The sequence below is a fragment of the Hemiscyllium ocellatum genome, chromosome 4, assembly GCF_020745735.1.
Source record: "Hemiscyllium ocellatum isolate sHemOce1 chromosome 4, sHemOce1.pat.X.cur, whole genome shotgun sequence".
Taxonomy (NCBI): domain Eukaryota; kingdom Metazoa; phylum Chordata; class Chondrichthyes; order Orectolobiformes; family Hemiscylliidae; genus Hemiscyllium; species Hemiscyllium ocellatum.
The window spans coordinates 16,417,294-16,443,991 of record NC_083404.1 but is presented as its reverse complement, the minus strand read 5'-3'; the positions used below and the strand labels follow the sequence as shown (position 1 = coordinate 16,443,991).

The following is a 26,698-nucleotide window of genomic DNA, read 5'->3' as shown; positions in this document are numbered from 1 at the left end:
GCTATTGACTTTGCTTTCAGTGCTGATATATTATAGAGCTAGCGACCTAACCTATGGTGCAAGTGAACTCCTTCCATATGTGCAGGGAATACGAGAAGCATGGAGAAACAGAAGCCAGATTGCATGACGTTTGTTTTGATCTGAAGCTATTGACAGTGGAGCCATCAAACTGTACACTGCAGTCATTGTTGTCATGGAATGAGCAGAGGAAACTGATAATTTAGGCGTTCAGGCAATTTTCCCCAAAATCTTAGACAGACCTGCTCTACAAAAAAAAAATTGGCTACTTCAGTGAGCTTATACTCTATCCCCTGCCCTTATCTTATAGCAAGCTCATACAGAAGACTGTGTTCACTGTGGATTGTTGGCATGAAAACCATACTATGCTTCCAGGTACACTCAGCCTGCAAATAGATTGGAATCATTTAAATATGACCCTGGCAAAGGATTTTCCTGTAATATTAAGGAGAGAAATGCCCCTGTGGTTGGTACTGTCTCCTATATTGTTTTGATTTGATTTGTTCTTGTCATATGTACCAAGATAAGATGAAAAGAATTGTTTTGTGTGCTAACCAGACAAATTATACCTTACATAAGTACATCAGAGTAATAGAATAGAATGCAGAATATAGTGTTACAGCCTCAGGGCAGACGAGAAGGATCAACTTTAATATCTGACTTCATAACAGACCTCGCTGTTGTCAGGGGGGAATAAACGTTTTAAATCTGTTGGTAACTGTTTTTAAACCTTTGTATCTTCTGCCCAGTGGAAGAGAATGGAAGCGAGTATAACCAGGGTGGGAGGGCTCTTTGATTATGCTGGCTGCTTTCCTGAGGCAGTGGGAGGTAAACATGGAGTCAATGGAAGGAAGGCTGGTTCCCGTGATGGACTGGGCTGTGTTCACAACTCTCTGTAATTTCTTGGGCTCTTGGGCAGAGCAGTTGCCATACCAAGCTGTGCTGCATCCGGATAGGATGCTTTCTACAGTGTATCTATAAAAATTAGTAAGAGTGATTGTGGACATGTCCAATTTCTTCAGTCTTCTGAGGAAGTAGAGATACTGGTGTATTTTCTTGACTGTAGCATCAATGTGGATGGACCAGGATAGATTGTTGGTGATATTTACTCTGAGGAACTCTACCTCAGCATCACTGGTACAGAGAGGGGCATGTCCTCTACTCCATTTTCTGAAGTCGATGACCAGCTCCTGCATTTTGTTAACATTGAAGGAGAGATTGCTGTCTTTATACCATGTCACTAAGCTGTCTATCTCTTACTGTGTTGTCTTGTTGTTTGAGGTCTAACCCACTATAGTGGTATCATCAACAAATTTGTAAATAGTGTTAGAGCTGAACTTGGCCACACAGTCATGAGTGCATAAGTACTGTGGGGGGCTGAGTACGCAGCCTTGATAGATTGAAGGGTTGAAGATTATTGTGGAGGAAGTATTGTCGCCTATCCTCACTGTGGTCTGCGGGTCAGGAAGTCAGAGATCCATTTGCAGGGAGGAGCAGAGTCCTAAGTTTCAGAGTTTGGAGATGAGTTTGGTTGGATTTATGGTGTTGAAGGCAAAGCTAATGTCAGCAATTAAGAGTCTGAAGTAGGTGTCCTTGTTATCCAGCTGTTCCAGGGATGAGTGTTGGGTTATGGAGATGGCATCTGCCATGGATCTATTGCAATGGTAGGCAAATTGTAGTGGATCATGGCAATCTGGGTGGCTGAAGTAGATGTGAGCCATGACTAACCTCCCGAAACCCTTCATAATGATGTCCCCTGTAATGTTCAGATTTTAGCACCATGTATATCTTGTGGAGTGGAGGCTATCTTTCAGCAGGGAAGGAGAAGGTCACAGAAGTGCAGCAATAGATGAGATTTTCCATGCATCAGCAGAATTTCTGGAATCCCATCCTTGCCAGGTGCCTTTTGTTTTGGAATGTAATCAATGGACCTTTCAATGGAGGGATCAGAGTTCTTTATCTGACTCATCAATGGCAGGAAGAAGCTGCAGAGAACACCATCAAGCACCAACTGGGAGAAGTTTTTAGAAAACAATATTAGAATGAATCATAAAATTCTTACAGAATGGAAGCAAGTCATTTGACCCATCAAGACCACACTGACCCTCTGAAGAATATCCCTCTGTAACCTAACATTTCCCATGTCTAATCCACTTAGCCTGCACATCCCTGGACACTATGGGTAATTTAGCATGGTCAATCCACATAAATTGTACATCTTTGGATTGTGGGAGGGGATCATGCAGACATGGGGAGATTGTGCAAAAATCCACACAGACAGTCACCTGAGGCTAGAATTGAACTGTGAGATTGCAGTGCTAACCACTGAGCCATTCTGCTGCTTTCCATCACTCACCTTGCTGTTGTTGTCTGTCCCATTCCCAGTTGGGGTCAGGGGGTGGGTAATCTGCTTCTCAGCTTCTGGCACTGTTGTCTGAAACATTCTGTAATAATATTCAGTGCATTTACACCTTGTGGAAAAGCTTATCCTCTTCAAACTGTGATTTGCCATGCCAACCCAGCCAGAAAGGTAACCCACTGTGAGAAGGATCAGGGACAGAAGCTGTTTCTGTCTAATCTCTGCTTCAGTGTTGCCTCCCAGTAGCCTAGAACTATAATATTCTCATTATACATAATCATCTTCATGAAGGTGTCAATCCTTCAAAGGATTATTGCTCGTATCAAAAGGGCATACAGAGTCATTTCAGGAAATAAATTTCCAAGGTTTATGCAGAGGCAGCAGGGTCAGTGACATCAAGTCTTGGGATTTGCTGCTGTTTCCAAGTTCTGTACATAATGAATGCTCAGTCTGTCCGTACAGCTCAGTGGCACAGTCGACATATTGAGGGCCCATGCTAGACTCAAAGAATATTTTGTGAAAAATTTGCAGTGAGAAAATGAAGGACATAATTGAGAATTTTTAAACAATTGTGTTGATACTGTAGAATCAGTACCATAATGCAGAATGGATTGGTTGGCATTGGCATACTATAGAGGAGATGTGCATTTTTCTTATTCTTAGCATTTTTACTCCTTGTGCACTCTGATTGCTTGCTGGAGAATGAATAGGTTTATGACATTAAGTTAGGAATAAGTTACATAACACAGCCCACAGTGAGGCTGTCATTGTGGAAGCAAATAGGGAAATGAGGAATGGCTTTAGGAGATCATCCTTAATGTCATCCTGAAGGGCAATTATGGGCCTCAAGTGATCTCCAGGTGGGTTATCCCTGTTCAGCTGGCTCTGCTCCTGATAGAATCAGTGTAAGGAAAGTGTCGGATATTCCATCCTCCACCTCATGATCCTCTCCTACTTCCCACTCACTCTCCAGCGGGAATTAAACTTTGTGAATAATGTGCTGAGGCTAAAATGCACAGGTCACTCACAAGAAGATGCACATTCATTCAGATTTATAAGCACAAGTTGCAATTTTATTTCATGAAAATGAACACAGAATACCACACATATACTCACCAACAGCTGATCACTGCTATCTGCAAAGACCCTTTCTAGCCATCATTGCTTTCTTCCCCATTCTTTTTCCTCTTTTCGTAGGAAATAAGTTTGTCAAATTCTGTAAGACACACCTTGAGTCACAATAACTTTGGTGTAAAATGGATAACACTGAAGCAGCTGCCTTAGGCAGTTCTCCTGATTTTGATTTCTATTGTAAGATGGGCAGCTGGTCCAATAGCAACCATTTTTGCTCCAAGGTAACATTATCCCCACTGACCAATCCTGATCTTGTTAAAAGAGGGTTTGAATTAAAATGAGCATGCGCTTGAAAGATTCCTAAAAATATTTTCCATTTTTTCTGATGCACAATCACAAAATAATTTTTCAAAAGGAGAAGTTGAAGATTTAAAAGCGTGAAGGCCCATTAAAATGATATTGGACATTGAAATTGTTTCAAATGGACAGAAAGATAATATTGATACATTGCAGCATGACATGGGAGAAATCAAAAAAGATGCAGAGTTCAATAAAGACAAAAACTGCACATGAAGGTATACTTTGACTTGAATAGGTTCTTAATTAAGCTGAAGAATACATAATTCCTTGAAATTATATACTCTGCTGGCTCACCTCTTGCCAAATAAGTATATACTTTAAAAGGCCCAACATAAAGCTTCATCTTCAAATTTTAACAATGATTATTCAGATAACAGTGCCAAGCATTATTTAGACCACAGATATTAGCAAAGTTGGACACTGAAGTTTGAAACTAATCAACAATTAGAAATGCTTTTAGAACAATTAGTACTGTTTGTCATACTCATAATTTCACAATATAACTGCAAGATTAATTGCTATGTTTAAAATTGTAGACAGCAAACGTGATTCATCTTTACCAATACTTTAGTAAAGTTATATTTTAGAATCTTGAATGATTGACCGATACAAAATAAATACACGAAATGTATCAAAGGTTTACAAAGCTCCAAAAGTACACAATGTTTACTTAGACTCTGGAAAAGTTCATTCTCGATTAAAGTCTGAAAAAATGCTGAACATTTTGTCACTGTCAGTTTGGAAGAGCAACTCTTTTTTTAACCTTGCTGTGACAACTGATGCAATAAAAAGATTACAACTGGCAGAAAGATTAGGTATAGAAATAGTAAGGAACTTGATTAAAATGCTGTCCAATCGATATATTTATTCACAATTAGGATGTGATGAGAAAGACAGTTCAGAGTGTTGGACCAAAGATATAAATAGCACAATATAGATGTAGGATTATATTGTTGGGAGACATTCCATTAAAAGCATATATATATGTGTGTGTTAATATTAATTAAAGGGCTAATTCTGTGAAATTAAAGCAACTGTAAATACACATGCAAATGTTTCAAGTTAAGATCATTACTTTCTTTAATATTTGAACTGGTTATGATTAAAAATCATAATGTTCTTTCAAGATACATTTTGTCTCTCCCAAAACGGCGGTGCTGAAGAAGAATGAATATTTCACAGGTATCATAAACAATTGTATTGAATTGAATAAACTGCACTGGGTATCGTGCCTCTGGGAATGCTTAGCTTTTAACAGACACTGCTAAACGGAACTAAATTATAAATATGGCAAGCTACAAAGACGTGAATGTGCCCACAGGCTGTCTCCTTGTGAAACTTTATGCAATTGCTTGGTGACTTTGATGTTTAAGTAATCCAAGAACAAATCTTACAACACAAACTATTATACAGCAAATCTTTACAAACAACTACTGCAAGCTCCAAGCAGGTCAGTTATATTACAAAAGTCCTATCCTTTCCATTACATTTTGATTAAAGACAGTCCGGTTGACACACATTCAGGTGAACAGCACTGAGTGCTCACAAGCATCAGTAAAACACTGTTTCTGGTCACTTGCAAAAATCAAAAGAAAACCATTTCAGCTTTCCTGACTATAGTGCTTTGATCAGGGCACCTATAGTTTTCTCTCGATCACTGAATCGCTTTCCTTAAATGCAATAGGATCCTCTGTCTTGGATAATGACACATATTGACACATGGAAGTCTGACAAGTCGAGCAGATATTTGATCTGTTCTATCATCCTGCTAAAGCTAATTGTGGATGTAACTGACCCAGAAATCACATTTTCTTTAATAATTCAAATCAGCATCTCTTCAACCATTGAGAAAGAGGAAGGTCGAGTCCATTTTGCATGTAACGATATATTCAGTCCAAAGCATAACAAGTCCATTTCCAGATTGCCAGTCTTCTAAGGAACCCATGTTTCAATTTCTTAAACTCTGTGAACAAACTCTGATGACTTTAGGAAACACCAAAACTGTTGAGCAGCACCCGTTAGTTCAAGAGGTTTCTTACAGGTTAACTTTCTCCCTTTTCTTGTGCCTCCTGAGATCCAGAAGGTTGATTTGTTGAAGCCTGTGTTTCCTTATCAGCATCCCCCTCTAATGAAAAAAGCAAAGACAATTTAGGAATCCATGCAAGGACTGAAAAGAATGACAGTTGATTTGCTGAGTGCTTCCAACATTTTCTATTCTTATTTCAGATCCCCAGCATCTCAGTATTTTGCTTTTGTGCTGCTGTTATCCACTTTGCTGTATTTTGTGGCGCACAGTGCTACAGTGAATTAATTATCTAAAACTACATTGCTAAGATCTACTACATTCAGTCAACTAATGGTGTGCAAGTAATTATAACAACAATTCAGTAAAAAAGTGCATCATAAGAAAGAGTAGTTCATTTGGAATCCTTAAGCCTGTCAATTAGAATAAGAAATAACCTACACATCTTGGTTGCATAGTCATTGCTATGTTTTCTGAACAAAAATCAACTGTGTTTTTGAAATTTTCAATGGACTCAGCCTCAGCAGGGTTTTGGAGGTGCGAGATCCTGATTTCTTTAACTTCTCCAATAGTCTACCAACCAATGATGTCAGAATCAGCATCTGTAGTTCCTTACAGACGTTTTAAGATAAAAGCACAACATGAGCCACCCTCCAGTCCTCCGGCACCTCGCGCGTGGTTATAGATGATGCAAATGTCTCTGCTGTGGGCCCCGCAATTTCTTCCCTAATTCCCACAATGTCCTGGGATAGACGTGATCACGTTTTGGAGCTTTATCCACCTTTATGTTTTTTTAAGACCTCCAATACCTCCTCTCTGGTAATATGGACTGTTTTCAAGATATCACTGGTTATTTCCCTGAGTTCCCTAGCCTCCATGTCCTTCTCCACAGTAAAAACTGATGCAAAGTATTTGTTTAGTATCTCTCCCATCTCCTGTGGTTCCACACATAGGCAACCTCATTGATCTTTAAGGGACTCTATTCTCTCCTTAGGTGCTCTTTTGCTCTTACGTACTTGTAGAATCTCTGGATTATCCTTAACCTTATCTGACAAGGCTATTTCATATCCCCTTAGACAAGTTTATGTTAGCACTTTTAAAGGGTCGATGATAGTAGTCAATGGAGTGCTATGTTGCTCCTGTTGGATATGGGAGATTAAGGAAGAGTTGACTGCCCCTGGAGATTAAGTCTGCAGGAGGTGTGTTTGGATCTACCTCATATTAGACCATTTAGTCAGCAAGAGAGGCAGTTGGAATCACTGAGGAGCATACAAGAGGCATAGAGCGTGATGGCTAGTAGATGTAGAGAGGTAGTCACACCACAGGTTCAGTCAGATAGATGGGTGACTGTCAGGAGAGGTAGGAAGGTTATGCAGGAATCTTGTGGAGCTATTCCTCTCTCCAGGGACAGTCAACTATTCCCTATTGGGGTGGCATGGTGGCACAGTGGTTAGCACTGCTGCCTTACAGCACCAGGGTCCCAGGTTCGATTCCAGCCTTGGGCAACTGTCTGTGTGGAGTTTGCACATCCTCCCCATGTCTGTGTGAATTTCCTTCGGGTGCTCCGGTTTCCTCCCACAGTCCAAAGATGTGCATGTCAGGTGAATTGGCCGTCCTAAATTGCCCGTAGTCTTAGGTGCATCAGTCAGAGGGAGATGGGTCTGGGTGGGTTATTCTTCGGAGGGTCGGTGTGGACTGGTTGGGCCAAAGGGTCTGTTTCCACACTGTAGGGAATCTAATCTAAATCTAATCTAAACTCCCACATCTGACAAGAGGAGCATGGTGCTCCATTGACTGCTATCATTGCAAGTGCTAACATAGACTTGCCTAAAAAGGCCCACATTTTTCTCAAATCCAGTGTTTGTAGGCTGATTGTTGCTGGTAAATCATACTGGGAGAACTTAAAGTCAAAATTTTATTTTAAAAGGCCTAAAAGAAGAAGCTCTAAATAAAACCTTAGTTTTTAAAAAAATTCTACCCTTCTCTTACCCGCAGTTTTTAATTTTAAGCATGCAAAATTCTGCTTTAATTTACAGTAAAAACTTATATATGCTCCTCAATTGCTTTGAATAACAGGATGTCTGGTGCAGCTCAGATGGAACCAAGCTACCTTTTCGTTCAGTTTCAATTGACTCCATTGTGTTGTGGATAAGGCCAGACCCCTTCAAAATATTTTAAGATGATAGTATAGACCCTAACGTTTTCTTATTTTAAGGGAAGGTGTGATGCAGCTGGTCATTTCATTCGGCATTAAGCAAAACAGAATTTATTTCAATACTGCTGTTGTAACACAAACCAAAGAAAATAGAATTTAAAATAACTTAACTATTGGAAAGCTACTGATACAGCCACTATTAGTAATTAACTATTCCAATATAGCAATATCCCACAAATACACCCCTTGGCAAAAAGGTATATTCTTATAGACAGGAGGGAACGACATACAGAGACAGAGATTTCAGAGAAAGTAAGAGGAGTTCTTCACTGAAGCTTGCAGCTTCCCTGGACTCACACATTTTGTGACTGCTACAGCTAAAACAAACTGGAAAAAACATGAACTGGGAGAACTGGCCACTCCCCTTCCATTAGGCAAAAGTGAGGACTGCAGATGCTGGAGGTCAGAGTGTAGATTAGAGTGGTGCTGGAAAAGCACAGCAGGTCAGGCAGCATCCGAGGAGCAGGGAAATCGACGTTTCGGGCAAAAGTCCTTCATCAGGAATAAAGGGATGGAAGCCTCCAGGGTGGAGAGGAAAATGGGGGTGGGGGTGGAGGTGGAGGTGGCTTCCTTTGCCCTACTATTCCCTTTATTGGCAGAATACCTTGACCGTGCCCAAATTCTCAGTCCTTTAAGCAGCCAATTACTCAGTTCCCATTTTGTCTATTGAGATTTGATTCCAGCTTACTACTGCAGATTCATTCTTATCATACTTAAGCTGGCATTCCACTACTTAGTTATTCCTTCGCTTATTGATCCCTTCTTCTTTTTGCAGAGCTAACCTAAATTTGAGGTGGCTAAGGAAATGTTGTGGGAAAGAGTGGTTCCATTTCATGGGGCATTGACATCAGTTTTGGAACTGAGGGGATCTGTTCCGATGGGATGGTCTCCACCTGAACTGATCTGGAACCAGTGTTCAAGCGAAAAGGATAAATAGGGTGGTCACTCAGACTTGTGAGTCGGGGGGGGGGGGGGGGGGGGGGGGAAGGGAAAGGGAAAAGAAAAGCAACAGGAAGTATGATGATAAATGAAAAGGTATGCAGCAGGTTAGCATGTATGAAGGAGGGTTTAAGTTCAAGGCAGACAATGAAAGAAGCAAAAATGAAGGATAACTCAGGAGATATTAGAGATGTTGTGAATCATGATGGTAAGAGAGCTAGCATTAAGGCACTTTACCTGAATGCTTGTAGCATTCATAACAAGGTTGATGAATGAACGGCACAAATCATTGTGAATGAATATGACTTGATAGCCATCACGATGATTTGCCGATGACACTAAGATGAGTGGCAGAGCAAAGTGTGCAGAGGACTGTGAAACTTTGCAGAGGAACATAGATACAATGAGTGAGTGGGCAAAGGTCTGGCAGATGGAATACAATGTTAATAAATGTGAAGTCATACATTTTGTTTGGAGTAACAGCAAAATAGATTATTACTTGAATGGTAAAAAGTTGCAGCTTGCTGATTTGCAGAGGGACCTGGGTGTCCTTGTGCATGAATCACAGAAGGTTGCCCTGCAGGTACAACAGGTAATTAGGAATTTTGTCCTTCATTACTAAAGGGTTTAAAAGCAGGGAGGTTATGTTACACCTGTACAAGGTGCTGGTGAGGCCACACCTGGAGTACTATGTGCAGTTTTGATCTCTTTACTTGAGGAAGGATGGACTGGAAACTGAAGGAGGTGTGGAGGAGGTTCATTAGGTTGATTCTGAAGTTGAGGGGGTTGGTTTATGAGGAGATGCTGAGTATATTGGGATTATAGGTAAAAGTGAGGACTGCAGATGCTGGAGATTAGAGTCAAGATCAGAGTGGTGCTGGACATTTTGGGCAGGATCCCTTCATCAGGAATAAGGCTGGAAGCCTCGAGGGTGGAGAGATAAATGGGAGTGGGGCTGGGGAGAAGGTAGTTGAGAGTGCAATAGGTGGATGGAGGAAGGGGTACAGGTGAGAGGTCGGAGAAGTCGGTGGAGCAGATAGGTGGGAAGGAAGATTGACAGGCGGGACAGGTCATAAGGATAATGCTGATCTGAAAGTTTGGAACTGGAGTAAGGTGGGGGGGGAGGAGGGGAAATGAGGAAACTGGTGAAATCCACATTGATGCCCTGGGGTTGAAGGGTTCCGAGGCAGAAGATGAGGCGTTCTTCCTCCAGGCATCCGGTGGTAAGGGCGTAGGGATGGAGGAGGCCCAGGACCTGCATGTCCTCAACAGATTGGAAGGAGGAGTTGAAATGTTCAGCCACGGGGCGGAGGGGTTGATTGGTACGGGTATCCCGGAGATGTTCCCTGAAGTGAATTCAAAAGAATGAGAGGGTATCTTATAGAAACATATAAAATTATGAAGGGAATCGATAAAATAGAAATAGAGAGGATGTTTCCACTGGTAGGTGAGACTAGGACAAGAGTCCATGACCTCAAGGTTAGAGGAAGCAAGTTTAGATCTGAAATGAGAAGGAACTTCAACACCCAGAGGGTTGTTAATCTGTGGCATTCCTTGCCCAGGGAAGTAGTTGACACTCCTTCAGTAATCACTTTTAAAGTAAACGTAGATACTTTTTTGAAAAATAAAGGAATTAAGATATACGGTGAAAACGCTGGTAAGTGGAGCTGAGTTCATGAAAAGATTAGCCATGATCTTATTGAGTGGCTGAGCAGGTTCAAAGGGCTGGATAGCTTATTCCTGCTCTGAGTTCTTATGTTCTTAAGTTCCAATGGTGACTGTTAAAGGTTCTACTGACACTTGATGACAAATACTTCAAATCATACTGCATTTATATAAGCTGTTGAAAATGATTATGATTGTATAACTATGTAGTGCAATATTCTACACTCTTTAAAGGCTTATGGCATTAAAAACAAAAATAACCCAAATCCTGTGAGATCATAGGTCTCAGGCTTAATAGATTGCAAGAAATATCAAAGCTAAAGATGGCTAAAAAATGGTTTTATTTACATTACTACCTACTGATCTGCCAAGTTGGAATATACCAGTTTCCATTTATTATCAATGATACTGAACAATGATCAGTAAAAAGTGATCAATAACCCAATTGTTAATAGAAACCAAACTATTAAGAATAGAACGTGATCTGAATTGCTCAATTAATTAGAGGCAGCATGGTGGCTCTGTGGTTAGCACTGCTGCCTCACAGTGCCAGTTAGTCCCAGCCTCAAGTGATTGTCTGTGTGGAATTTGCAAATTCCCCCTGTGTCTATGTCGGTTTCCTCCCATAGTCCTTAGATGTGCAGGTGAGGTGATTAGCCATGCTAGTGTGGAGGGATGTGTAGGCTGGGTGGGATTAGCTATGGGAAATGCAGGGATATGGAGGGGTTGGAGGGTGCAGTGGAGGGGGAGGTGAGTCTGGGTAGTATGCTTTACAGAGTGTGGACTTGGGCCAAATGGCCTGTTTCCACACTGTAGGGACTCTATGGATAGACATTTACTTAAAAGTTAACTTACTAATCTAGATCATTTATATATAAATAATGTACAACAAATACTTTCCTTCTCCAGTAATTTGATTACAAGGATTACAAGGTCAACACACTAAGAACATAACCAGTTAGAAGTACTGATAATATCAGTCATCTTCACCTTTTTTGTCAATGTTCAGCTCTGCTAATTTAAGGCTTAAATCGCTTGTGTTTACACCAGATGGAGAGTCCAGGATGTCATGCAGTGCATTTCTCCGTCCAGTCCTTCCTGAAGCAATGAAGTCTGCATACGAGGTTTCAACATCAGTCATTGCTGACAAGTTTCCACATAGCAATATCTGCAATCCAAGTACATCAACAAATAAGAACTTATTGGAAGAAGTAGCATAAAACTCCTGAGAGAGAGCTCCACATATTCGTGACAGCCTTAATTAAAATCTGTGTCATCCGAGACTTCACTGATGTTTATACATAAACTTTGCATGCTTATGCTTTAATTGCAAGTGTCACAATTATGAATGCCAGTACCCGCAAGCCCAAATAAATCATATATCTCAGTCCTGAAGAAGTTGAACAAATGAATGAGTACAATATTTAGTTTATTTTGTAAATTGTACCTCAATCAAAAATAAGCAAATGTTTTAAAAATATCCTAAAATTAAAAGCAGTTAGAAAATCATTATAATCTTTCAAGTCAATGCACAAAAAAAAGTTAAAAAAATCACACAACACCAAGTTATAGTCCAACAGGTTCATTTGAAAGCGCTATGCCCTGTTCCTTTGAAGGAGCAGTGCTCCGAAAGCTAGTGCTTCCAAATGAATCTGTTGGACGATAACCTGGTGTTGCTTGGTTTTTAACTTTGTCCACCCCAGTTCGACACTGGGATCTCCAAATCAGCACAAAGGATGTCTTTTCCAACTGATTACTTATTGTCTTTAAGGAATCTTTAAGGTTCCTTGGCAGATACTTAACCTGTGTAATAATTGTCTAATTTGTACTGCTCTTTAACATTACAAGGAAACCAAATGATGCTGGCCGGTTAAAAAAAGGTTCCTTTTCTTTGCTCTTTAGGTTAGTGATAAGAATACACAGGAAGTGCATTGTAAATAGAGTTCAAAAGTTAAGAATTTCTAGACAATGGGTCTGTTCTGGGAAGTATCAGTATTGCTGGCAAAGAAATATCCAGAGTGCAGTGCAATAGTACAGGGTTTCATCATAAATAGAATGCAAAAGCTGTGAATTTGGTAAGAATGGGAATTTGGTGTTGAGCTTTTATCGCGATGGTTTGTGTAAGCTGGTGGCATGGGCATTTGAACATTTTGACTATTGCTGAGTACAAGTTAATATGTAGAAAAATTTTTTAAAAATCAAACTGGCAAGTATATATAGAAATATAAACTAATCAAGACCTATACATGACAGAACAAGTTATGTATCTGAACTGCAGGATGCGGAACTTTGTAAACAGTGAGATGTTTCTGAGCAAACGTACTTGCACTTGATGTCTTTGTTATATAATGGGGACCAGCAGAAGGCCAGGCACATGATGGCATCTTGAAGTATGAGCTGTCCATAGGGGAAAGGTGGAGGAGAAGCATGGGAGTTCGAGGATTGATAGAGCTCTTTGTGAACAGGACCCATCATCCCACATGGTATGTTTCCAACCTGGTGCCAAAGGGAGGAACACCTCAAACTGGTGTAAAAGGATGTGAAGAGGAAGAGGGAGGGTCCAGTCCTAGGCATTGCTTGTTCAGACAAACAGAAAAAGGGGGCAAGAAATCCGCCAGTGACTGAGAAGGTGACCTCAATAGGTTATAAACTTTCCCATTTGGGATTTGGCACAGATTAGGGAGGTGAATACCTGGCTGGAGGAGGGATGTGGGAAAGAGAGGTTTCATTTCATTAATTTCAGGCAATTGTATTGGGACAAGGAATCAGGGAATTACCTGAATCTGGCTGGGGCTTAATAGAAGGTATAAACACAGCGGTCAGAAGGACCTTAAATTTAACAAGTCATTCAGATGGGAAAAACATCAAAGCGGTATTAATAAACTTTAAAAACAAATAGACAAGCACAACAGCAATCAGAAACTGAGATCAAGGAACAACAGGTAAAGGGGAAGAAAAATTGAAATAAATGTAAAGTGTTAAAGCTTGGACAAAGAAATAACAAGTGTGTAAGTGCAACAGTGGAAAATGGTGTCCCAAGTGCAAATGTATAGGTATAAAGAGGAAGTTGAATGTCCAGCAGTCACAAATTCACCTAGGAGGATAATGACAGGTTAGCTGTTACTTGGACATGTGAAAATAACACTCAGCAATGGGAATAAAAACAAGCCAGTATATGAGCTGTGTTGGAATACTCATGGACAAAGATGAGAGTGGTCCTAAAGGAAGAGTGCTAAATTGGGGAAAGGCCAACAGTAGCACAATTCGGCAGGACCTGGGGAATGTGGATTGCAAACAGCTGTTTGAAGATAAAATCTACATTTGATATGTGGGAGGCTTTTAAAGAGAGGTTGATTAGAGCGCAGAACAGACACGTCCCTGTGAAAATGAGGGACAGAAATGGCAAGGTTAGGGAACCATGGATAACAAGTGAAATTGTGAGACTAGCTAAGAGGAAAAAGGAAGCATACATAAGGTCTAGGCAACTGAAAACAGATGGAGCTTTGGAAGAATATGAGGAAAGTAGCACCAATCTGAAACAAGGAATTAAGAGGGTTAAAAGGGGTCATGAAATACTTTTGGCAAACAGGGTTAAGGAAAATCCCAAAGCCTTTTATTTGTATATAATGAGCAAGAGGGTAACTTGAGTAAGGGTTGGCCTACTCAAGTACAAAGGAGGAAAGTTATGTGTGGAGTCAGGGATTAATGAGTACTTTGAATCGGTACCCACAGGGGAGGGATATGGCAGATGTTGAGGTTAGGGATAGATCTTTGATTACTCTAGGTCAAATTGGCATAAGGAGGGAGGAAGTGTTGGGTATTCTAGAAGGCATTAAGGTGGACAAGTCCCCAGATCCAGATGCAATCTATCCCAGGTTACTGAGGGAAGTGAGAGAGGAAACAGTTGGGACTTTAACAGATATCTTTGCAGCATCTGGTTGAGGTCCCAGAGAACTGGAGAATTACTAATGTTGTCCCCTTGTTTAAGAAGGGTAGCAGGGATGATCCAGGTAATTATAGACTGGTGGTTGGGAAGCTGATGGAGAAGATACTGAGGGATATAATCCCTTTACATTTGGAAGAAAATGGGTTTATCAGCGATAGGCAACATGGTTTTGTGCAGGGAAAATCAGGTCGTACCAACTTAAGAGAATTTTTTGACAAAGTGACAAAGTTGATTGATGAGGGAAGGGCTGTAGATGTCATATACACGGACTTCAATAAGTTGTTTGATAATGTTCCCCATGTTAGGCTGGTGGAGAAAATGAAGTTGCAAGGGGTACATGGTGTACTAGCTAAATGGATAGAGAACTGGCCTGGCAGCAGGAGACAGAGAGTAGTAGTGGAAGGATGTTTATCAAAATGGAGAACTGTGACCAGTGGTGTTCCACAGGGATCCATGCTGCGGCCATTGTTGTTTGTGATATACAATGGAAACCTGATTATCCGAACGTGTTGGGCGGGCAGTATTTTGTTCGGATAATCGATTATTTGGAAAATAGATTAAATGCTTTCCTCTGGGGCTCAGAATTTTTAAAGTCTGCTCCCTATTCAGGAGACTGCAGCAGCACACAGCGCGTGAGGCCCCGCCCCTAACACAGCCCCTGGCCAACCCGTCGCCCTGGCCAAATCGATTCAACATCGCCCCCAGCCCGATCCAACTCTGCCCCCCTGCCCCCATCCTGGTCTAAACCCGCCCACTGCCCCCAGCACAAAGTGCGTGATCCCCTGCCATCCCCACCCCCACCCAGTCCACCTCCTGCCCCTCTTCCGGACATCCGGTCTGCACACCAATAATAAGACTGCCGCTGCTGCAGCTGCTTCTGTTGGGTAAGTCTCCAAATAGCAAATAGCACGCAGACACAGCCACAGCCACACACACAACTTTTTTACTGCAAATGTTTGACAGGTTCCACGTTTTCCCTCCACAGGACAATGTTGGAGAGATTATTCCTGGGAAGCGGGGGTGGGGTGGTGTGTATTAGGGTACACCCCTCTGCAGAACTCTAGGGAAAGTGTGGAGAGAGAGAGAGGGCAGACAGTCATTTTGAGACGGTGCCAGTTTAATCACTGTAAACAAAATGTGTGATCACTGTTGGAAACACGTCTTTGCTGTAATGTTTCTATTGGGACCTTGAGATCTCCTTCGGATAATCGAGGTTCACCTGTACATAAATGATCTGGAGGAAGGTACTGCTGGTCTGATTAGCAAGTTTGCAGATGAAACTAAGATCGGTGAAGTAGCTGATAGTGAAGGGGACTGTCAAAGAATGCAGCAGACAATAGATAGATTGGAAGTTGGACAGAGAAATGGCAGATGGAGTTCAATCTGGGCAAATGCGAGGTGATACATTTTGGAAAATCCAATTCACGATTGAACTATACAGTAAATGGAAAAGTCCTTGGGAAAATTGATATACAGAGAGATCTGGGTACTCAGGACTATTGTTCCCTGAAGGTGGCAATGCAGGTCGATAGAGTGGTCAAGGAGGCATTTGGCATGCTTTCCTTCATCAGATGGATTATTGAGTGCAAGAGTTGGCAGGTCATGTTACAGTTATATAGGACTTTGGTTCGGCCACATTTGGAATACTACATGCAGTTCTGATTGCTACATTACCAAAGGGAAGTAGATGCTTTGGAGAGGATGCAGAGGAGGTTCACCAGGATGTTGCCTGGTATGGAGGGTGCTAACTATGAAGGGAGGTTGAGTAGATTAAGATTACTTTCATTAGAAAGACAGACATTGAGGGGGGACCTGATTGAGGTCTACAAAATCATGAGAGGTATAGACATGGTGGATAGCAAGAAGCTTTTTCCCCAGAGTGCGGAACTCAATTATGAGGGGGTCATGGGTTCAAGGTGAGAGGGGAAAAGTTTAAGGGAGATATGTTTGGAAACTTCTTTATGCAGAGGGTGATGGGTTGCTAGTGGAGTTGGTAGAGGCACTTTAGATGTATCTGGACAGATACATGAATGTGGAGGGAGTAGAGGAATATTGATCCTTTGAAAATAGGCGACAGGTTTAGATCGAGGATCTGGATTGGTGCAGGCTTGGAGGGCCGAAGGGCTTGTTCCTGTGCTGTAATTTTCTTTGTTCTAAGAAAGACAGAAAATGGTAAAGGGAAGGGAATAGTCTTCAAGGTTGGGGGGTGAAGTTTCTTCACTGCGGGGAAAGGATGTCACAAAAGGTAAATAGAGCAGACACTGTAGACGTAGAAATTTTTAAAAATGGAAGGGTTTTAATACTTCCTGTCAGCTGGTGTGAAATATATAAGTGCAGAGAGTACACAAGCATGGAGCTAAAGCAATGTAGCAATATGGGTATTTTAGTTTTCATATAGATAGGCATAAGCAGACTAGCGCACGCCAGAAGGTAATGAATTTCTTCAGTCTGTCGGAGATGTCAGAACTTTCTACAATTGCAGCATAAACAACCAGCTGAGGAGCATGATAAATTTCACTTAGTAATGATTCATGAGTCAAATGTTAGTAAACAGCCTGATGGTGAATGAGAATTTATCTAATAGTGCTTGTAATATTGCAGTGTTTGAAAAAATGCAAAAGAAGAAAGGTTCAAGATTTAGGTAAAACTGACTTCACTGCGATCAGCCAGAGACTGTTCACAGCAGACTGAGTAAATTTGCTAATGGGTAAAACGACAGAGGATCAGTGGGAGGTGTAATTTAATATGACGTGGAATCAGTTTATATCCCAAAGAGAAAGAGCTTGACCCGCCAAAAAAAAAACAGCCATGGACAAGAAAAGAGATAAAAAGACAACATAAAACTGAAATAAAAAGCATACGAAATGCAGAACACAGCACAAATTATAGCAAACAGCATAAATCCTGGCAAACAAGAAAGACGTACAGTTCACAAACAGGTCCTAAATGTCACAGAATTGGAATAGGACGAGAGATCTGCATGTGAAAATACAATCATAATACATTTTTTTTCAGACAATTGTCAGGAGCAATACAATGGGCCCAATGAAAACTGATAACAGTGATACGCAGCTGCACCTTACTGTTGCTGACTGCGTAGTAGTTGTGTCGAGTTTCTTTCTTTGTGTTTCACTGTGAGGCTATTGATTTCTCTCTCAGTACCTTACCAAACTCGCTTCATTAACTACCCACCCCGGCCTTACACTGCCTCTTGGCTGATTTCAGCCCTGGCTTGCCACTTGCCTTTCCTGGAATTAACGGTGGGTGGGATATTCCAGAATAGATCATCATATCTGGCACAAGCACCCTCTTTAAAAGCCAGTTGTACAACCAGACAGTGTTGTCAGTCTGGAGCTGCTCTGTACAGTTCCTGAGATTCCATCCAAATGTCACTGACATGGGGAATTTGTTGCCCTGCTTTGTGGGCAGGGGCCTTAAGGCACTGGTGAGGCATGGTGAGGCAGAGGTCAGACATCCTCTATCCCCAAGATCAGCAGAGGATGGAAGTGGGGATGAAGGCGATAGGTCAGAGAGGAGGGTAGAGTGGATAGGTGGGAAGGAAGATTGGCAGGTAGGACAGGTCATGAGAATTGTGCTGAGCTGGAAGGTTGAAACTGGGGTAAGGTGGGGGGAGGGGAAATGAGAAACTCGTGAAGTCCACATTGATGCCCTGGGGTTGAAGTGTTCCGAGACAGAAGATGATGCGTTCGTCCTCCAGCATCAGGTGGTGAGGGAGTGGCGGTGGAGGAGGCCCAATATCTGCATGTCCTCGGCAGAGTGGGAGGAGGAGTTGAAATGTTGGGCCACGGGGCAGTGGGGTTGATCGGTGCGGGTGTCCCGGAGATGTTCCCTAAAGCACTCTGCGGGGAGGTGTCCAGTCTCTCCAATGTAGAGGAGACTGCATCGGGAGCAACGGATACAATAAATGACATGTGGATGTGCAGGTGAAACTTTGATGGATGTGGAAGGCTCCTTTGGGGCCTTGCAAAGGGGTGAGGGAGGAGGTGTGGGTGCAGGTTTTGCAATTCCTGCGGTGGCAGGGTATGTTGCCAGGAGGGGAGAGTGAGTTGTTGGGGGGGGGGGGGCGTGGACATGACTAGGTAGTCATGGAGGGAACAGTCTTTGCAGAAAGTGGAAAGGGGTGGGGAGGGAAATATATTCCTGGTGGTGGGGTCCGTTTGGAGATGGCGGAAATGTCGATGGATGATATGGTTTATGCGAAGGTTGGTAAGGTGGAAGGTGAGGACCAGGAGCGTTCTGTCCTTGTTACGGTTGGAAGGGTGGGGTTTGAGAGAGGAGCTGCAGGATATGGATGAAATGCATTAGAGGGCATCTTCAACCACGTGGGAAGGGAAATTGCAGTCTTTAAAGAAGGAGGCCATCTGGTGTGTTCTGTGGTGGAACTGGTCCTCCTGGGAGCAGATACAGCAGAGGTGGAGGAATTGGGAAAATGGGATAGCATTTTTGAAGGAGGTGGGAAGAGGTGTACTCCAGGTAGCTGTGGGATTTGGTGGGTTTGTAAAAAATGTCAGTGTCCAGTCGGTCGTCATTGATGGAGATAGAACATAGAACATAGAAAAATACAGCGCAGTACAGGCCCTTCGGCCCTCGATGTTGCGCCGATCCAAACCCACCTAACCTACACTAGCCCACCTTCCTCCATATGCCTATCCAATGTCCGTTTAAATGCCCATAAAGAGGGAGAGTCCACCACTCTTACTGGCAGGGCATTCCATGAACTCACGACTCACTGAGTAAAGATGGAGAGGTCCAGGAAGGGGAGGGAGGTGTCAGAGATGGTCCAGGTGAATTTAAGGTCAGGGTGGAATGGGTTGGTGAAGTTAACGAACTGCCCTTATGAGGATCTAGGTTGGCTCAAGGTGAGTGAACACTATGAATGTGTCAGACAGGCTAAAGATGCAAACTTGGGATCAGTCAATGAGCTGATGGATGTCCCTGCTCCAAGTAGAAGACAGAGGGTAATGGTGGAGGGTTGCTTTTCAGACTGGAGGCCTGTGCACAGTGGCGTACCACAAGGATTGGTATAGGTGCTGGATTCACTACATTTTGTCATTTATATAAATGTTTTGGATGTGAGCATAAAAGGTATGTTAGTAAGTTTGCAGATAGCATCAAAATTGGTGTGTCGTGGACAGTGAAGAAGATTACCTCAGATTACAGATGGGCCAATGGGCTGAGGAGTGGCAGATAAAGTTTAATTTAGATAAATACGAAGTGCTGCATTTTGGGAAAGCAAATCTTAGCAGGACTTATATACTTAATGGTAAGGCCCTAGGGAGTGTTGCTGAACAAAGAGACCTTGGAGTGCAGGTTCATTATTCCTTGAAAGTTGAGTCACAAGTAGATAGGATAGTGAAGAAGGCGTTTAGTTATGTTTTCCTTTATAGGTCAAAGTGTTGAGTACAGGAGTTGGGAGGTCATGTTGCTGCTGTACAGGACATTAGTTAGGCCACTTTTAGAATATTGCATGCAATTCTGCTCTTCTTCCTATCAGAAGGATGTTGTGAAAGGGTTCAGTAAAGATTTACAAGGATGTTGCCAGGGTTGGAGGACTTGAGCTATAAGGGAGAAACTGAATAGGCTGGGGCTGTTTTCCCTGGAGCGTCGGAGACTGAGGGGTGACCTTATAGAGATTCATAAAATCATGAGAGGCATGGACAGGATAAATAGGCAATGTCTTTTCCCTGGGGTGGAAGACATAGAAGGCATAAGTTTAGGGTGAGAGGGGAAAGGCATAAAAGGGACCTAAGAGCCAACTTTTTCAACTGGAGGGTGGTACGTGTATGGAATGGGCTGTCAGAGGAAGTGGTGGAGGCTGGTACAATTGCAGCATTTTAAAGGCATCTGGATGGATATATAAATAGGAAGGGTTTGGAGGGATATGGGCCAAGTGCTAGATTAGGTTAGGATATCTGGTCGGCACGGACGAGTTGGACCGAAGGGTCTGTTTCTATGCTGTACATCTCTATGACTCTATGAGTGAACAGAGTCCATGCAGCCACATTATAACGCTAGTTGCAATATTGCTCAGTGTTGTAACATTGAAGTGCAGAATTCCCAATGAAGGGCTTTTGCCCGAAATGTCGATTTTCCTGCTCCTCAGATGCTGCCTGACCTGCTGTGTTTTTCCAGCACCACTCTAATCTTGACATTGAAGTGCAGATTGGAGGCATTAATGAGGGTTATGAGAGGCTGGCACATGCCAGATGCCAACATTCGTGCACGTGCTATATGTTTAGCCAGTGCCCATGAACCGTGCCCAAGATGTTGGTGCTCTGTATCTAACACAGAGGCCCTTTGGGACAAGCAGTGAGCGGAAGTTGCCATGTAACTGCTCTGACTTCTATGTTGAAAATTCCTGACATCTAGTTTTTTTTCATTGTGTCTTAGTAAGACAGCGAGCTGAAAATCAAATGAGGTGATTTGCGTTGTTTCAAAGGCATTTAGCAAGCAACAATTCCCCTCAACTGGCCACTCACCACGGCCAAGTGAGGAACTTGACTCACCACTTGGCAAATGCACAACGGGTGGAGAGATTTACTCCTGGCATCAACCTAAGTCTTGGGGGACATTCTGCACAATTCGACCAGAAATCCCACTATAGTGCACATTATTTAGGCCTGATTAAGATGCAGCTTTTGTGGAGGGGAACAGGATACCGATGGCTATGTCAAACATGTCCTAAGCATCTGCATTTACAGTTGTGGAAGAGGTCAATGCCAGATGTCCATTTTCTTGGACTTTGTCCATATTGTTTTCAAAGCTTTTAGATCTTCTAATCCTCAACCTCACACTGTCTCACATCCCTTCATTTCATCTTCATACATGCCATACTCTCATGGCAATTCATAACCTGTTACTACATACATAACCATTCACTCAATTCTTACTATGGGCAGAATCTACACAGCGATTATAAAATATAATTATAATCTAATAAAAGTCTTATATAAATGTGAAAGAAGAACAAATTTTCATTCACAAAACACCATCGGAAGATTTTAAGTTTGCTCAAGTATTCACTTGGTTATAAAATCAATTAAGCTTCTGTTCAGTAACCACATGAAACTCAGATAATCCTTGAATAGCCTCTCAAAATCTCATTAAAATTTGAAATCAGCAGCAGTGTTTGTGGTCTTTTTGAAGTGCTCATAATGGGCTAAACAGCAAAAACAGTCTTTGGAAAGTGACAGGAATTGGATCCATTGAAATGGTATGGACATATTATGTTTTCTTTTCTAGGCTACACCAAATGGCCTGTCAATCAATGCACTGCAGTGGCATATCTCATTTTCACTCTGACAGCTGAAGCTGAGTACTTTTGAATTATTTTTAAGGGCTGAAATTACTTCAGATTAGCCTCTACCCAACTTTCAAGGATGCTTGTATTTCCTCCATAAAATTGTGACTCACACACGGTGCACCCCTCCACACTTGTGATGCTAACGCGTACAAGAATATAGGCCAAGTGCTGGAGAATGGGGGCGAGAAATAGATATGTGGCTGTTTTTGACTAGTGCAGACTCGATGGGCCGAAGGGCATTTTTCTGTAATGTCGACTTCTGAGTCTAAAACTCTTACTGCAGGGAAATTGAGGGCAGTTGAACATCTGCACTAATTTCAAATAGCTCTGTTGAGTCTGTGTTTCCCACCAGCATGACTCATATCCCACGCATCTTCCACTGCTGACAAAACTGGGATCAGCTGGAAATTAACTTGAGACCTTTGGAACTAGGCTCTGTTTGTTAAAGGTTCTTGCAGTCATCTAACTCTGTGAAAATCCAGGCCTGGGTTTCTGAGAGGATGTCTCACATAGAGTCATAGAGATGTACAGCATGGAAACAGACCCTTCAGTCCAAACCCGTCCATGCCGATATCCCAACCCAATCTAGTCCCACCTGCCAGCACCAGCCCATATCCCTCCAAACCCTTCCTATTCATATGCCCATCCAAATGTCTCTTAAATGTTGCAATTGTACCAGCCTCCACCACATCCTCTGGCAGCTCATTCCATACATGTACCACCCTCTGCATGAAAAAGTTGCCCCTTAGCTCTCTCTTATATCTTTCCCTTCTCACCCTAAACCTATGCCCTCTAGTTCTGGACTCCCTGACCCCAGGGAAAAGACTTTGTCTATTTACCTTATCCATGCCCCTCATACTTTTGCAAACCTCTATAAGGTCACCTCAGCCTCCAACGCTCCAGGGAAAACAGTCCCAGCCAGTTCAGCCTCTCCCTATAGCTCAAAACCTCCAACTCTGGCGACATCCTTGTAAATCTTTTCTGAACCCTTTCAAGTTTCACAACATCTATCCGTTAGGAAGGAGACGAGAATTGCACACAATATTCCAACAGTGGCCTAACCAATGTCCTGTACAGCCACAACATGATCTCCCAACTCCTGTATTCTGACCAATGAAGGAAAGCATACCAAACGCCTTCTTCACTATCCTATCTACCTGCGGCTCCACTTTCAAGGAGCTATGAACCTGCATTGCAAGATCTCTTTGTTCAGCAACACTCCCTAGGACCTTACCATTAAGTGTATAAGTCCTGCTAAGGTTTGCTTTCCCAAAATGCATCTCGCATTTATCTAAATTAAACTCCATCTGCCACTTCTCAGCCCATTGGCCCATCTGGTCCAGATCCTGTTGTAATCTGAGATAACCGTCTTCGTTGTCCATTACACCTCCAATTTTGGTGTCATCTGCAAACTTACTCACTGTACCTCTTATGCTCGCATCCAAATCATTTATGTAAATGACAGAAATTAGAGGATCCTTGTGGCACTCCACTGGTCACAGGCCTCCAGTCTGAAAAACAACCCTCCACCACCACCCTCTGTCGTCTACCTTTGAGCCAGTTCTGTATCCAAATGGCTGGTTCTCCCTGTATTCCATGAGATCTAGCCTTGCTAATCAGTCTCCCATGGGGAACCTTATCAAATGCCTTCCTGAAGTCCATATAGATCCCACCTACTGCTCTGCCCTCATCAATCCTCTTTGTTACTTCTTCAAAAAACTCAATCAAGTTTGTGAGACATGATTTCCCACGCACAAAACCATGATGACTATCCCTAATCAGTCCTTGCCTTTCCAAATACATGTACATCCTGCTCCTCAGGATTCCCTCCAACAACTTGCCCACCACTGAGGTCAGGCTCACCGGTCTATAGTTCCCTGGCTTGCACTTACCGCCCTTCTTAAATAGCGGCATCACATTTGCCAACCTCCAGTCTTCCGGCACCTCACTTATGACAATCGATGATACAAATATCTCAGCAAGAGGCCCAGCATCACTTCTCTAGCTTCCCACAGATTTCTCAGGTACACCTGATCAGGTCCTGGTGATTTATCCACCTTTAACCATTTCAAGACATCCAGCATTTCCTCCTCTGTAATCTGGACATTTTGCAAGACGTCGCCATCTCTTTCCCTACAGTCTATATCTTCCATATCCTTTTTCACAGTAAATACTGATGGAAAATACTCATTTAGTATCTCCCCCATTTTCTGTGGCTCCACACAAATGCCACCTTGCTGATTTTTGAGGGGCCTTATTCTCTCCCTAGTTACCATTTTGTCCTTAATATATTTGTAAAAACCCTTTGAATTCTCCTTAATTCTATTTGCCAAAGCTATCTCATGTCCCCGTTTTGCCCTCCTGATTTCCCGCTTAAGTATACTCCTACTTCCTCGATCTATCCTGTCTATACCTGATAACGAGAGTCTCTGCAGAATTCTGGACACACTCAAGTAAACACTTCTGGCCATTGTAATAAACATTCGCGACATCAAGCAAAATGACACCCAAATGTGTGTTCCTGATAGCTGAGGCTCCTCAATGCCAGAATCAGAGGTTTTGAGCTGAGGGCACTAAGGACAACATTACACAACCCTTCCACCACGCAATCTATGAAAATCTACCCAAATGCTCTTTTAGGTTAAAACTTGGCCATGTTGATAGCTGAGAGGCAGAGAGGCTGGTGGAGTTCCTCAAATGGTAATGGACGATGTCTACTCATGTTTTGTCACCCCTGCTGGGGCTCGTAAATTCCACTGCAGTCCCTGTACATGGGCTTGTGTTAATTTCTGTTCAAACTTCATAATCAGGAAGTTATCCCTTACATGCAGACTTTCATGATATGCACCATAAAGGCAAAATCCTTACCTCCTACCATTCTAAAGAAATTGGGCATGTTAAAGTTTTCTGGCAGCTTGAAAAATGCATCCAGACAGGAAATTGCAGGAAGTAAGACAATATTGTGGACTTTATCGAAATAGAACAGTACAGCACAGGACAGGTCCTTCAGCCATTCATGATGCCATTCTACACTAATTCCATCCGTCCGTACAGGGTGCATGTCCCCCTGTTCCTTGCCTGTTCATGTGCCTGTCTAAATGTCTCTTAATCTGATATATTTTTTAGAAAAGGGTTTTAAACATTTAGGGCAAATGTGCTCTGTAGCCCAATTTTGACAAGGAATTCTCAAGACTCCCACTCACAATAAGACTATTGTATAATGCATGCATGTGGGAGTGATTCTCAAAAATGCATCTTTTAAATGAAGAATAGCACCTCCTATGAATACTGGAGATGGCATGAAAAGATAGAAATGGGAAAACAAATAGTTTACCCGAAGAATTAATTTTAGAAAAATAATCCAAATGGTGATAAGTAACATGTTTATAACATGTCATGCCTTATAAAAGAACAACAATTTGATGCTTCTTTGAAAATGAATGCAACCGTGCACTTCTGATATTGTGCTTACAGTCTCAATTTGACAACTCTCAGGAAGAAGCAGGGGGCCTGTGGTACTGGTACAACAGTGATTCAGAATGGCACAGCGCCCAGCAGGAAGAAGTCAAATACGAATATTGTACTCTCTCTAGTCCTGTGCTCAATATTCTCAATATTAAAACCTGAGTCTGATTCTGTGTTCATCCAGAAATTGCCCAAAGTTCACCTTCCAGTAAGGTTTTTCAAAGAACACTCATGAGCCTCGGCTACTCTGTTGTGTTTCTGAGCTTGGATTGCATGCAGGATTGTTTTCTGCAGTATGCCTGCCTCTACCTTTTCATTTTCATTGTGAAATCCAATTCCCTTCTATTATAAAGAACCAATTTCCCAAATGACCTTCGCCTTAAATTAAAACCGAACGAAATGTGGATGCTGTATTAAGAATGAAAGCGGAGAGTTGTGAAGGAAAGACTGATGGGCTCATTTAAGAATGTCAATCAGAAGCAAAAACAAAAACTGCTGGAAAAGCTCAGCAGGCCTGACGGCATGTGAGGAGAAAAATCAAAGTTAGCATTTCAGGTCGAGTGACTCTTCCTCACAACTGACCTTCTCCTTCATCTATGAAGCAAATATTCTAAACTCTGTAGGTGGGGGCTGAAAATAGCTTCAATCGGATCAAAGCCAGAGAAAATGAGGGCTCAACTAAGATTATAAATTGGATAGTCTGACAAAACAGTGTGAATGGAGGGATCAAAGAATATGATGGAGTGGTAGAGTTGGATGTTATTTGCAAATAAGTTGAAAATAATGAATTCAGAGCTGAAATTGTGTTGCTGAAAAAGCGCAGCAGGTCAGGCAGCATCCAAGGAGCAGGAAATTCGATGTTTTGGGCATAAGCCCTTCTTCAGGAAATGTCGAATCTCCTGTTCCTTGGATGCTGCCTGACCTGCTGCGCTTTTCCAGCAACACATTTTCAGCTCTGATCTCCAGCATCTGCAGACCTCACTTTCTCCTCGAAAATAATGAATTCAGAATGAGTATTACCAAGAAATAATACTAAATAAGGAAAGAATGAGGCCATGGATAGATACTAAGGGGAAACTAGAGGTGGCAATGTCAGGGTGTAAAGATTGTAACAAATGCAGTACTGTGGCTATGATTTGTTAAAAAGAACTACAGTGAGAACTGAGAGAAGTGAAAGGATAGGGTGCTCACACTCATCATTGGTTGCAGAGAAGTCAAGGAAAATGAGGAGAACAATGTATCATGATTATAGTCTTGAAGAACATCTTTTATGGTTCATTAAGATCTGTTTCCGTGCTGTGTTAGGAATG

General features: G+C 42.2%; 1 protein-coding gene across 4 annotated transcripts in view; it reads right to left on the bottom strand.

The window, feature by feature from the left end:
- Positions 1–4,786: 4,786 nt before the first annotated feature.
- Positions 4,787–26,698, bottom strand: part of pkia (cAMP-dependent protein kinase inhibitor alpha) — a 134,580-nt gene continuing 112,668 nt past the window's right edge. For all 4 annotated transcript variants that reach the window (XM_060824146.1, XM_060824145.1, XM_060824148.1 and 1 more), the window contains 2 exons: positions 11,644–11,821; positions 4,787–5,936 (listed from right to left, as the gene is read on the bottom strand). In XM_060824146.1, coding sequence (XP_060680129.1) covers positions 5,854–5,936; positions 11,644–11,794 — 234 coding nt within the window. In that variant the 5' untranslated portion in view covers positions 11,795–11,821 and the 3' untranslated portion in view covers positions 4,787–5,853. The remainder of the gene's footprint in view (positions 5,937–11,643; positions 11,822–26,698) is intronic.